This window comes from Pseudopodoces humilis, chromosome 3 (genome assembly GCF_049639895.1).
Source record: "Pseudopodoces humilis isolate 2021_Gansu_Grassland_sample_001 chromosome 3, ASM4963989v1, whole genome shotgun sequence".
NCBI lineage: Eukaryota > Metazoa > Chordata > Aves > Passeriformes > Paridae > Pseudopodoces > Pseudopodoces humilis.
This window is the reverse complement of record NC_142202.1, coordinates 48928083-48941845: the sequence shown is the minus strand read 5'-3', so window position 1 is coordinate 48941845 and position 13763 is coordinate 48928083. Positions and strand designations below refer to the sequence as shown.

Sequence of the window (13763 nt, the reverse complement as noted above, 5' to 3'; positions counted from 1 at the left end):
AGAAACCAAATCAAACCAAAACAGTATGTGAGAAAATTAAAAACATATTAATGTACTCAAGTCCATCTTGAGGAGTTATAAAATATGGAACTTATGGTAAGCAATAGGAGTGCTTTTCATTCTGCAGTCCTTCAGATGCCATCTGCAGCTCTATGGCAGCTCTGAAAAATCCTGGTAAAATACAAGCTTCAACAAGAAACTCCACATATTTTCTATCAGCTTCACATTGCTGCAAAACCACTTAAATTTTGCTTAATTATGCTTACTTTAACATAAATGCACTTGCTCAAATGCTATGATTAAAATAACATATAATGTTATTATAAATGTAAAATAAAATACAATGTAAAAATGTAAAAAAAATTTATAAATGCAAAATAACATGGAGGCTGTCTGGTTTAGTTTGGTTTTGTTTTTTTTTTTAACACTTAAACTCCAGATGTGATTACCCTTCTGTTTCAGGTAAGCTCTTTGTAAAATACCAGAGGTATGTAGAGACATACATAATTTTATAAGGCTTCTACTAAACATGGCCCAGATAGTTTTAATGAAAACTTTTAGCATCTAAAACCAGTTCATAGTTTAATAAGCATGTAATTAAGCAAGTAACTAAAATATATAATGCAATAAATAATTTTATGAGCACACAATAACACAAAGAACAGCACACCGAATTTCAAAATGTAATAAATCTTCACAGAAAATACAACTTCTTTAAGATGGAAGTATTAAATAAAAGTAATGGTAGATTTCTTCCCTTCCACAAGCAGAGTACATCGCTTAGGTAAAGACCAAGGAATCATTAATCTTACTTTCTCCAGATTAGTGAGGTACAGAAGTTGTCCTAATTTCTTTTGAAGCTGTGATTTGGCAACTGCCTTGTCATTCAGAAGTTTCACTCGGTTTTGCTCTACCTACAAAAACAACATTAAATATGTGTTAGAAAAGGGAGAAAAAACTTGTTTTACAATAACGCTTAAATTATTTTTTTTTTGTGAAATTCAGGTGAGCAATTTACTGGTGACAGAAAACCAGCTCATGCCGGAAATTTAAGATGTGTTCAAGCAAACTTGATTATCTATTCCTTTCATGTATCCAGTATGAACACTGTGAATGGGCTGAGATGCAGAAGGTACACAAAATTGCTTTTTATTGTTTTATTTACATTATTGGTTCTTTACAGAAACAAAATTAAGTTAAAATAACCCGAATTTTTAGAAGTTTATTTTGAACTGCATTCAATTTATTATCTATTTTCTTACAAGTGTGTATAGATATACTAGAACCAACTGCTGGTTCCAAAAACAATGTGTAAGAGACAATTATTTTCTTTATATTTCTTAGAAATTTCCACTTTTGATTCAACCAATATAAAGACAGAAACATCAAGCTGACTTTTTTTTGGATTAATTACAGCTGATAGTGGAGAAGGGTAATACTGCAGAAGAGGGAGGCACCTGAAGGATGAAGGCCAAAGTAATGGGCGTTTCTTTTATGGCTGCATATACATGCATAAATCTTACAACTTTATTAGGCATTTGTTAAGCAAAGTGCTCCTTTTTAAAAACTGTTTTAATACAGAAACAAAATTTATTTCCTTATAGAAAGCACTTTTATTTTATTCAATCTCACAGAAAAAAGCACAAAATATGTCTATAAAAAACATACTTCTATTGGTGCAAAAAAAAAATAAGGGTTAAATCAACCCAGCATTTTCTCTGTCATCATAAACAGAGTCAGGGGTAGCTCAGAAATTTCAAAATACTGAAAAAAATATTTTTCTTTGAGGTGTCACTTCTGTTTTATACAGGTATTTGTGGAAAGTATCAATATGGATAAGGAATCAGGTCAACTTAATTTTCCACCAGGTTGGAAAGGAAGGAAGTTGCTGCTGCTGAAAGGACAGCAGTATTTTGGAAACATGCCACTCTGTCAGAAGGCTAACAAAAATATATCAAAAATAACAATTACAAGCTCAAAATGGCCCATGTACTTAATGTAGAAATAGGTAAGAATTCTATACTCCACCAAGCCTGTCTGAAATGAAAACAGAGTCACACTACAGACATTATACACAGATCCAGATTTTATCTTTGCAGGAGGTGGGTTCCTTCAAAAAGAAACCATTATTTCCTGCCCAGTACTCTACCTCATGTGGTTCTATAATGTGGAGCACTGGTGGATTTGGTTTTGGCTCATCAGGGTGACGCACTCTCAGTCGTTCTGTCGCCATTGCCAGCTCATCAATAGCAGACACGTGATCCCTAAGGACCATCCAATACTCATGAAGTAACTGTAAGAAAACCCCAAACACATGAACAGCTGAACTGAATTAACACTTACATGATTCTGTGAGAATCTTTTTGGAGGAGGAGATAATATTTCTTTACAGCATTCAGTCACAACAACAACTAATTATAAAGGAAAACAAGCAGTACAGACATAATTTTGCCAGCCCTCTTTTCCGGACTCTCTGTATAAGCAACTATAAATAGCTGTCTCTCATTTCTTCTACAACTACTAGTATTACAGTAATTAATGCAACTAAAAATTCAGAAGCAAAAAGCCTTGCAAAACAAAAAAAAAAAACCCTGCTGAATAAAAAAGAGTTATTTCACAGGATATTATCTCCATAATCCAGTGTATATTAGAGTAGTACAGACCACTGAATCAGTATTTCCAAATCATATTTCAAGACAGAATCATAACACTGTCTTCATTCTCACTGGCATATTAGCCCCATCTTTAGTTTCCTAACCTAAAGGCACATGGAAAAACTGTGCTCCTTCTTCACAAGACTGAAGGTAAACTGAATTACAGAATGGACAAGTGTTGGATTTCCTGAGTCTTGCTACATTCTGATTTAAGTAAACAGATGAACAGAATTATATCTTCATACTGCCTTAATAGATGCAGCTACATTGCTTAGCAATTTGATTAGTAGCCAGTATAGCTTTTAGAAACTCTTAAATCATATATAAATCATTTAAAATCAAATCCTGTAATAAGTACTATGGAAAAGGTTGGTGTAGGCAAAGCTTAATTTCAGGAATATGACTTAGATGTGCTAATATTCAGCTGCAATTTGTTTATAACAAATTAAATGGAGCACACAGCTGTTTGATCACCATGTAATTTACTGTACCTTATATTCCTTTTTCCATGCTTCAAAGAGTTCCAGGAATACACTCCCTTCTTCAGTTAGCCTAGCATCCATTCGGTGAGCTTTGGCAAAGGAGAGAAGGGCTTTCAAGGCACGCTCAGTTTCACTGGTTGCCCAGAGCCCTCTGCTTGTGGTGGGCAAGCGGTCATCGACAAGCCCTTCTTGGTCTTCTATCATCTCCTCAAATATTGCCATTTGGCCTGTAACACTTCAAAACAAACCAAACACAGCACTTAGCACGGATTTTGTACTTTCACATCCATCTGTACTTACTCATCATCTATTTCAGCCTTCTTATATATGATCAAAGAATAATGCAAACCAAGCAAATATGAAAAGCTGTTTTATTACCTAATCAAAAGCTTGCTTTGAACACAATGACCTTGGTACCAATCCTCAGGCCATTTTTTCAGCTCAAAATCATCAATAGCTTTTGTAAAGGCTTCACACATCTAAATCATCTTTCAGTAGTTATTAATGTCACATTCATTAAAAAAAATAAATTTGGACTTTTTATATAAGCAAGAATTACAGTTAAACTCTGATGCAAAATTTGCTGTGTATTGCACTGTGAAAGAACAGCACAGCTTCCCATTTCTCTCCTTGACAAATAAAGCTAATTTAGAAATACATCAATTCTTTCTGACTCAAGCAGTCATGAAGCAACAGAACTCCCACTGGTAAAGACTTCTCAAAATGTTTTCTCAGTAGCCTCAAGACTTTTCAATCCAATTTTGACACTGTGAGGGATATGAGAGAGAAGTCCAAGAGAAAGCATGCAGAGAGCTGTAATCTATGTCTCTCAGTACTGCCTGCTAGGCACTCTTCTCTGACACCCCATGCTGGTGTCACCCTTCTATCAGCTTCATCCTGTGTGAGATGTCTTCTCTCATCATAACATTGAATGAGGGTGATATTATACCACTTGCAGCTGGACTGCAAATAAATATTGGCACAAATAGGAGTATGTGTTAAATTAGCATCCTTCTAGTTATACACATGCTTTCTGAACATGCCACCACTTCATTTCAAATGCATGGTCATATCATAGTGGCTTGAGAGAAAGTGGCATGTATTCATTCCTTGGACACCATTTCTTCAGATGAAATACACATAGAAAATTAAACCAAATATAACTGCTATCAAAGCCATTAGCAAGAAGTCACTGCCATTTGGTCATAAACTTGTTTCAGAAAACATAAACCAATCCAACTTTCACTTTTTCTAACAGTGAGAAATTTATAAAGCTATGAACTTACCTATGCATAAAGAGCTTTGACTCATATTCTGTGAATAATTCGTCAGCCTTACAAAAGACACAGCTGCAATACAGAAAATTGGAAATAGATGCACTCAGAATTTAATCAGAAACCAAATTATCATAAGCCCTTATTCCAACCTATGAAACTACACAAAACTCTTAAAAAAGAACAAAGTAACAGCCATATGTACACTAATATAGCTGACACTAGAAGATTTTATAAAAATAAAACCAAAGGTCATGATTCTAACAAATTGATCTGTGATACCTGTGTGCATATGACTCCTGAGTACATAATAAAGACTTTAGTATGTTATTTCAAATAAAGGAAAATTTGGTTTCACACATCTAAGGTTTATTTTCTGTTTTCAAGACCTACTTGTTAAGCGGCAGTCTAACAGGTCGCAAATGGCAGATAGTGGCAGCCTCTATAACCTGCTTAGAAGGAGGCCCTTCTAAGTTTTTCACTGCTTCTCTTACAATCTTCTGGAACTTCTTCACTTCATCCAGCTGGGTTGTGAGTAGGTATTGAAGGCCTCTGCAGTCACGGAATCTGATTTAAAGAAAAAGGGAAATTACTGTGCACCAAGACATCAAATCCAAACTTGATTCAGTATTTTAAAGTAGAAGTAGCTAATGTAGGATAACGTAAAAAGTTAGTATCACAAGGAAGTGCTTATTCCTGCTACGTGCAGAGCTGTCAGAAATCACTCCCGTGTATCCCAGGAGCTGATGCCTGGTATTTTTAAAACAGAAAGACTCTTTCCAAGACTTGAGAGGTGTGGCCAAATACTAGTAGTGAACACCAACCTGCAATATTCTGGTCCACAACTGCAGATCTACTAAAGGTAACCCACTGCACTTACAGTCTTTCTTGAGTCTGCTGGCCAAGAAAATGATTTTCAAGGAACCTGTGCAATTCACAGCAGACATATGCACCCATCACAAAAATACACTTCATTCAGGAAGTCAGGTTTCAAAGTTAAATTAATTAAATGGACATAACATTAAACTAGTTTCCTAGAACCTAGGTGTGTCTTGTGATAGGAGGGGTGTTGAGGTAATGAACACAAACATGAACAGAAGTTAAGCACTTCCCACATTGTGTTATTCCTGAGAGCAGAAGTCTTGCTGAAAGAAAGTGCATCATTCCTACAAGGTCTGACATTGAGGTAAAAGACTGTGGTTCCACACCCTACGGGAAGTTTGATCCAAAACAACCATTTTGGACAGTGCAGAGAGCAAAATACAGGTTTAACACTACTAAAGCTTGGCATTCAATATGACCTACTTCAGTAACGTGCATTTTAAAATAACGTACACAAAGTTTGCCTAACCACGTAGTTTGAAAATAAATGTAAATTGCAACCACAAGTCTGGTGTTAATATCATCTGCTGCCAAGTAACACCAGCTTTATAAAAATCTCCCTCACTATACTATGGATTAATCATATCCAGTACTCAATTAAGAGTACTTGTTGCTTCTACCACTGACCAGTAACACTTGATAAGACACTGTTTTCTAAGTTTTATCTCATGCTAAAATGAATTAAAAAGGAAGTAAGTTTTATCCATGTGTTATAAAAGAAAGTTTAGTCACAGATAGTTTTTCTGAATCTATACAATCTATAAGCAGCAATTTAAGATGATATTTTCTAAATACCTAATTTCAATCGAGAAAAAAAAAAAATCAGTGTGACACAAGCAAATACAGATGGATGCATAGGCATAAAAGTTTTGCATGAACATACAAACAGTCCTTTACTCATATTTATTTTGACCAGAATGTGATGCTATAATTCTCAAATAGCCATGAAACGTTTATATCCAGATTCACAGACTGGTTAAGTTTAAAAGGGGCCACGGGGTGCTGTCTTGCTCAAATGCTCTCCTCAGGCAGGGTCACCTAGAGCTGGTTGCCCAGGACCATGCCCAGACAACTTTTGAGTATCTCAAGGATGGAGACCCCACAACCTTTCTGGGCTACTTGTTCCAGTGCTCAGTCACCCTCACAGCAAAAAAAGTGTTCCCTGATGTTCAGAAGGAACATCTTGTGTTTCACTTTGTGCCCATTGCCTCTTGTACTGAAGAAAAAAAAGAGGTTAAGTTTTTGTATCTTTATTTAGATTATTCAATAGAATTAGGTTAAGTACTGAAAATAAAAAATACATTTACTTCCATTAAGAAGAAATTTCAACCTTTTTGAATCACGATGGCAGAGCAGTCAGAGTGGAGGATACATCTTTACATATGGAATTAAAATATGTGTGTATATTAAGTACTTAAATTTAAAGATACATGTTTTATAAACTTGTACACAGATGTATATACATTTATATACATATATTTAAATATACCATAAATATAATAAAAAATTATTTGACTAAAACATGATTCAGAAAGTCTGTCTTTAAGAGAATAAGTTCATGTGTCTGAGAAAATGGCCTGAAGTTAAACTATCAAAGCACTGTCCTTCCTATGTCTCCCTTTTCTGTGATGAACTTACAGACCTTCATCCAGAATGTACAAGAGAAGGTCAGGAGAAAAGGGTCTATTCAATCCTGAAATTTAGGGGAGACCTTATTGCTTTCTGTATTTATATAACTGGAAGGTACAGAGAAGACCAAGTCAAACTTTTGTCAAAGGCACTGGACAAAAGAACAAGAGACAATGTACACAAGATGAAATACAGGAAATATTAATTAGGTAAAAGAATTTTATTTTATTTTTTTCCACCAAGTGGGCCAAATACTGGAACAGGCTTCACATATAGATTACTGAATCTCCCTCCTTAGAGATACTTAACAGGTCAAATCCCTGTGCAACTTCACTGGATTGAACAAGCATGGATTTGGATGTTAAGATGGGGGTTGATTTAAGTGATCTCTGAATGTTCCTTCTGAATTCATTACTGTGTAATTGAACCCAAAAACAAGTGGTGTACTGCTGTCTTGAACATGAAACCAACCTCAAATTCTTTGCTCAGAAAAACATTGATACTACTTTATTGTGTTACACATGGACTTTTTGATATTGTCTTTCTACTTTCCATTTAAGCAAGCCCATTTATTTTACAGGTAATTCAATTTTAATGAACTAAACTTTGAATTTTTCTTACTCAGCAGTTTCATGAGTATAGAGGACTGTAAAACCACAGTAGATAATACAGAAGAACATTTCAAAGAATGCTTATCTAAGAGAAAACACTAATTTTCCTGCTTTTCTTTCCAAGTCTTCTATCTAGTTGCACTTTTTCAGAGGCTGGTTTTGAAACATAATTGCAGTCCAGATACTCTGAAGCAAAAACATCTGCTACCTAATTGCAACTGCTAGCACAAACTAGGAAGAAGACCTGAATAGGTTTAATGAATAGGTGTGTACAAGTTATTTCAGTTACTCTCTTACTTCTCTGCCATGGAGAGTTTACTGGTCTGCTGTTTGTAGTTGCAGGTTATTTCGTTTTGCACACGTTGAACAAGCTCCTCATCGATGGCATACTGTATTGCTGTCTGGATGACATCCAACCACCAAGGAGAACCTGAATGTATCTGTATGACAAACAATAGATTTATCCTTGAACACTGAACAGAAAACCAATCTACTCACTGCAGCAGAGGTATACACTGCTCTTTAGGCCATGGTCAAACACAGACTGGCTAATTCCATGAAAAGAGGATGAGAGTGTGATTAAAAAATATCTCATCTTGTGTTGATGTGTAAACACATTATAAGAAACTGGAAACTGTTTATATTCTCCACACCTTTATATTCCTTCAGAGTCAGATTCACCAAGGCCATCTACACAAAACAGCCACACAGAGATACTGTGATCTCAAAGTTTCTTCCTTCTCACTCTCTCAAAAGGAGATGAAAAGATCATTTAATCAGAGAAAGCAATGTTCCCTGTGAAATTAACAGAGCAACACTGAAGTGACCTTGTATTTTTAACAGGTGAAAGAAGATAAACATCTAGAGTTCTGGATAAACAGATGAAAATACTATTCTTTACAAATGCCAAAGTCAGAGACAAAACATTTAAGAGGTACCTGCCTTTCTTTGAAGTTCCCGAATGGTCTGAAGAACTGGTTGTAAGGCCTGATGGGCTTCTGCAACTTCTGCGTTGGATTTACTCATATAATGCTGTCGAAGTTGTTCTGCCTGTGTGGAAACAGGAGCTTAAACTATGCACAAATCATATCTGTGAGGAATATTGCAGCTACCACTGTGTTTTTAAATGGTTACCTATCTATGTGCTACCCACCTTCATTTGTAAGCAATATTTAGCAATTTTTTTTTCCTCTAGAACACAGCATTTACTAGTAAGCCAATAAAAGTGTTTGAGAAGACAAATTACTATAAAGATGTTAACAGTACAACTTGGCTTTTGGGTAAGCCCAAACAACAACATGGGAATACAAAATGGCATTACAAAAGGGAACTGGAATATAACTCGGGATTCTTACTTACCTGTGTTGAATAAGCAAACAATAAAAAAGATCCCAAAACAGTCTAAGAACAGGATAATTGAACTTACCTACATATAAAACTTACTCATAAAATAACAAGAAGGGCTTAAATTTCATTAAATGCATCAGCTATATTTTTCAGAGAAATTCCAACAGTGAAACCTCTCTTGGCATGCAAGTGCCACCACTATAAAAGCAGTACCAGTTTATTTTATATTTTAAAAACTGATAAACAAAAGTAAGATGTATCTTGCACTGTTACATACTGATTTCACCACATACATTTATTTTGTGTACTTTAGTGTATGTTTAAGTCTTTTTTTGTAAACTACTACTAAGATAGTACATTATTGTTACAGAGCCCAGTTTACCTGGAGTGGACAGGAAGGACTCTTGGGTACTTAGAAGAGCTACTGGCAAAAGGTAGCTATGAAAAACCACCTCTGCATCATATTCATAAATAAAACAAATTTTCTAATAGCTTTCTTTACAATCATGCCAGGATAATGTAGTATTTAAAAACTACTAGAATTACAGGTCAATAAAAAAGAGGCAGTACTTCTATAGAACTTCTATAAGGCAGGTACAAATTTTATATATTTAGGAGAACAAGGCTCATTAAAACAGAAAAAACTGCTACACTTACATAGAATTTGCATAAAAACTATAAGATATCAGAAGATAGCCAAATAGTTAGACAGATACTCATCAAAGCATAAAACAAGAGAGGCTGGAAGAACTGGGCCTGTGCAGCATGAAGAAGAGAGGCTTAGAGATTATTAAAGAACAGCTTCCCAGCTGGCAGAAGGCAATCACCAAGATTAGGAGCCCAGGCATTTTACTGAAGTATAAGGGACAATGGCAATAAATTGAAACAGGGGAAAAAAAAAAATCACAGAGAACTTCCCTACTATGAGATATATGAAGTACTGGAACAGTTAAGTTGTGAAATCTCTTCCCTTGGAGGTTTTAAAAGGCCAGTTGGATAAAGCCCTGGGATTCCTGGAATCCATGTTGACCATGCTCTGAGGGGGAAGTTCAGCTAGAGACATCTCAAGGTCCCTTTCAGCCCAAATAGTGACACAGTAATTACATTATTTTGGAAATGTTGTCCTTATGCCCACTGCAAATAACCAGTGACAAAGAGTAATCCCAGCTATTTTGCCAGATACTTCCCCAGTCAGGATTAAGGATATAGTTAAGCTTATGCATACAGAAAGTTATATACAGTGATTTGCTTATCTGGCCAAATTAAAATAAACTTTACCTACAGAAAACTCTGACTATTTTAAGTTAAAAAGGAGGAAAGCTAAAGAAAATGTGAGAAAATAAAGGACTCAGAAGAATTCAGGGTGACACATTCTTTATCAGTAACATCTGTGTAATTTATTTCCACAGAATATAGGGATGGGGAAACAGCATTTTAGAGGTAAAAATTATTAAAATTTCTGTAAAACACACTCACAATATAACAGAGGCCACCAGCATTGAGAACAGCAATATTGTATTGGACATTTCTGCTCTCATCACAGAGCAAACAACTCTTGATTTTACTAAGTTTAAGGGAAATGTATGTAGTTAACTAAAAAGCTATTTCTTTTGAAATGAAAAGAATTGCTGTTTCTTTAGTTAGATAAAATGCTGAGGAGACAAAAAATAAAAATACACTCTTCAATATTTAGGTAAAAACAAAATATATTTACCTCTTCTGCGAGTCGGCTATCACGCAAAGTTGGGGGAATTCCTGGGTGCTTTGCCAACAATTCCATTAAATTATGTGTAGAATGAAGTCTCTAAATATACACAGAGTCAGGAGCAATCATGAAAAAAAAATCCATTGCAACATCCTTGTCAGGAAAAAACCTGAACAGCAATGAAAGCTTACGGCAAGAAATTATCATGCAATTAAAATCAGTTTTGTCTTTCTCTGCTAATCTGGAAGCATCTTATAAAGAAAAGAAAGATTCCTTTCCACATTTTACTGGGATAGCAAATGAAATATTCAAAAGACCTTCTTTAACATCTCAAAAGCAAATCAGCAGGCAAGTGTGATACCAGGTCATCAGATCCTATACCATACTCACCCTCCTAATTAAAACAGCCCTTGACTATTAAGAAAAACAAATTATTTATCTCAGAGCACTTTCTTTGATAAATGTCTTAGAATACTCTGAGGAAAAAATTAATTTAGACTATGTAAAGCAAAATAAAGTGTAAGGAAAATACCAGATACCAAGAGCTGTAATAATTTTTCATACTTTTCATTTCTTTGAAATAAAAGATACTGAGAAACGCATGACCTTTTGGTATACTTTTAGGGAAAACATATTTGATTATTAATATAAGGAAACTCTGCTCCTCTTCTCTGGCTTCACCCTTTATTTCTCAAACCAGACCAATATTATTATGCATCCTGCACAGCTCCTAGAAACTCATACAAATAACCTCCACTATCATAAATCTGCCTTTCTCACATCCTGGATCCTCTTCACCCCTGCCCTATTACTATCTCAGCCACTTAAGAGGACTGGCCAGCATTGATTTGCCATTATCCCAGAGAGCTAATCCTACACAACTGAGAAGACTTAAATGTAAAATTTCATTACACTAAGGCAATATTAGGGGGGAAAAAACAAACAACTTTATTGGATTGCACAATCCAGTAGAACAATTTCATTAGCAACCTATGAGCAGCTTAACTAGTTTATGCTAATATGTCTATGCCAAGTGAAAAAAGCCACCAGGAAGTCACAAAGGAAAAGAAGAATCAAAGAAGCACAACAGAGACATCAAGCGACCACATGCAACACACAGTAATTTATTCAGAGAAGCAAGCAAAGAAATAGACAACTGATCTCTTATCTATGTGTCACTAACATTTTAAATCTCTTATTACGCTGAAGAAAATTTTGGTCAATTTAGAACTGATAGTTCTTGAAGAACCATAAATATGTTACTGAAAGAACCATGATTTTTTTACCAGGAAAACATATTAATATTTTTGAATAGTATTCAAAAGGCATGAAGTCAAATGCCTGAAGAAAAAAGGCACTTCAGTTCTTTTCCACATTTTGATGCCCTTTTATCTTCTGCAGTGCAAATATTTTATTATTCTCTATCATTTGGCACATTAATATCACTCTCAGTGCAAACCCTGCATTCTGTATTTGCAGGATGTAATATAACACTGGTACTGTCACATGCAGACTAGGAATTCAGCTTGTTAACTGTACTGCAGAACAGCAGGTGGAGATCATACACTGCTTCAGGAACATCAAGAAAACTCACAGGCAGGGTTTTAGAAACACAGCAGCTATTTTATTTTTGTCAAAAAAAAAAAAAAAAGAAACATCAAGGTCACAGGACAGAGGACAGATTCCTATCTAAAGATTGTGATAAAAAGATTGTGATCATTACAGCAGGCTGAAAGAGTAATTCAGCACACCACTGGGAGGAAGAAAAGACTGACCCTGCTAAATTAAATCTAAAGTATTCCAGTTCTTAATTACATCTCTTTACATGTCAATGCTCACTCACTTGCAAGGAATCTGTTTTAAGCTTTTCTTTGTGCTCTTCAGATGATCTTAGTACTTCTCTGTACAGCTCTGCAGCCAATGCATATTCTCCTGAATTAAAAAAGAGTAACAAAAACACATATTGTGTTGGTTTTTAAATACAGAAGCAGCCATGACCTTACAAGTGTTATGTTACTTGTAACATAGTAAGATGTTCTCAGAAAGTCTGCATAGTAAGCGCCTGTCTTCAAGCAATTCTTTCCTAGTCATTCCATGCCTCCCCCCAGAAAAAACTGGTAAAAGACAGATTATGATATTCTATGAAGACTAATGCAGTTTCCAAATTAAATATCTTTTGTGACTGTAAGACCTGTAAATATCTTAATCTTAAAATATGTATTCACGGTTGCATAAATAAAAAAAAAGTCTCAATTTGCACTTCAAAAAATCATCTACAACTCACTGCAGTGATGCATTGTTAAATTTGCACTGCAAATGCATTATTCACTCTCCCAGTGAAAACCATGAAAAGTTGTGTTATACTTCAGAAATGCAGAAATGATTAGGTACATGCAGGGAGCATAACTACTGATGTAAGCTGCCAGCATCACAATCACTTCTCAGGAAAAAACTTATATCAATTAAAAAGAAACACAAAATTGAAGTTGTGTATGGAAAAGCAGTGAAAAAATAAACCCATTTAAATTTTCTTTTCTCAACTGATGGAAATTTACTTAGCCAGTAATACTCTTAGAGACTCATAAAATATGGAGAAGTATAGTGATAAGAAATGCATAAAGACAGATAACAGAGTAAAACAAAAAACATCATCCTATCTATATGGAAGTGTAACAATTCTATGTCAACAAGATTTGCTGCTTCTTAAATTGAAAGAGTTGCATTTGTAAGGGTGTAGTCCTGCCATATAGGATTGCAGTTACTAGTAACCAGCCCAAAGGTATGTGCTGAATTTGCTACCTTGAAGCTTGTCAGGCCTCCCTTGAATTTTTCTTGACCTGCCTGAACCTTTTCCTTGGCTTAGCTGTGATAGCAATTTCTGTAATTCATAGGTGTCTATGGCTAATTTTTAGAATATTTTTCAAGTTTTGTTTATCTTTGTGTGGAACAAACACGGCTTTATATAGGCAGCAGTAACAAGCAGTTATTTCATGTAGAATGAGATATTTACAACTACAACAATGATGTAGTGTAGGGAAATACAGGCCTAGTAACAATAGCAGAGGCTATTGACAAGTAAAGATATAGGATGCAGTGTAGAGTACAGCCATGGGATGCTAAGAGATGGTGCACAGGCTTGGCAGTGAATAAGAAAGCCATGGCTATAAACAACTCACCCA

General features: G+C 35.1%; 1 protein-coding gene across 4 annotated transcripts in view; it reads right to left on the bottom strand.

Annotated features, from left to right (window-relative positions):
• The window catches only part of SHPRH (SNF2 histone linker PHD RING helicase), a 49829-nt gene that overhangs the window by 10919 nt on the left and 25147 nt on the right, over positions 1-13763 (bottom strand). For 3 of the 4 annotated variants that reach the window (XM_005518491.3, XM_014263671.2, XM_088052983.1), the window contains exons 15-23: positions 12428-12516; positions 10594-10683; positions 8475-8582; positions 7830-7972; positions 4804-4977; positions 4423-4485; positions 3146-3371; positions 2150-2293; positions 813-914 (exon numbers count right to left, since the gene is read on the bottom strand). In XM_005518491.3, the coding sequence (XP_005518548.2) occupies positions 813-914; positions 2150-2293; positions 3146-3371; positions 4423-4485; positions 4804-4977; positions 7830-7972; positions 8475-8582; positions 10594-10683; positions 12428-12516 (1139 nt within the window). The remainder of the gene's footprint in view (positions 1-812; positions 915-2149; positions 2294-3145; positions 3372-4422; positions 4486-4803; positions 4978-7829; positions 7973-8474; positions 8583-10593; positions 10684-12427; positions 12517-13763) is intronic. The other variant, XM_014263672.2, reaches the window with a different exon arrangement.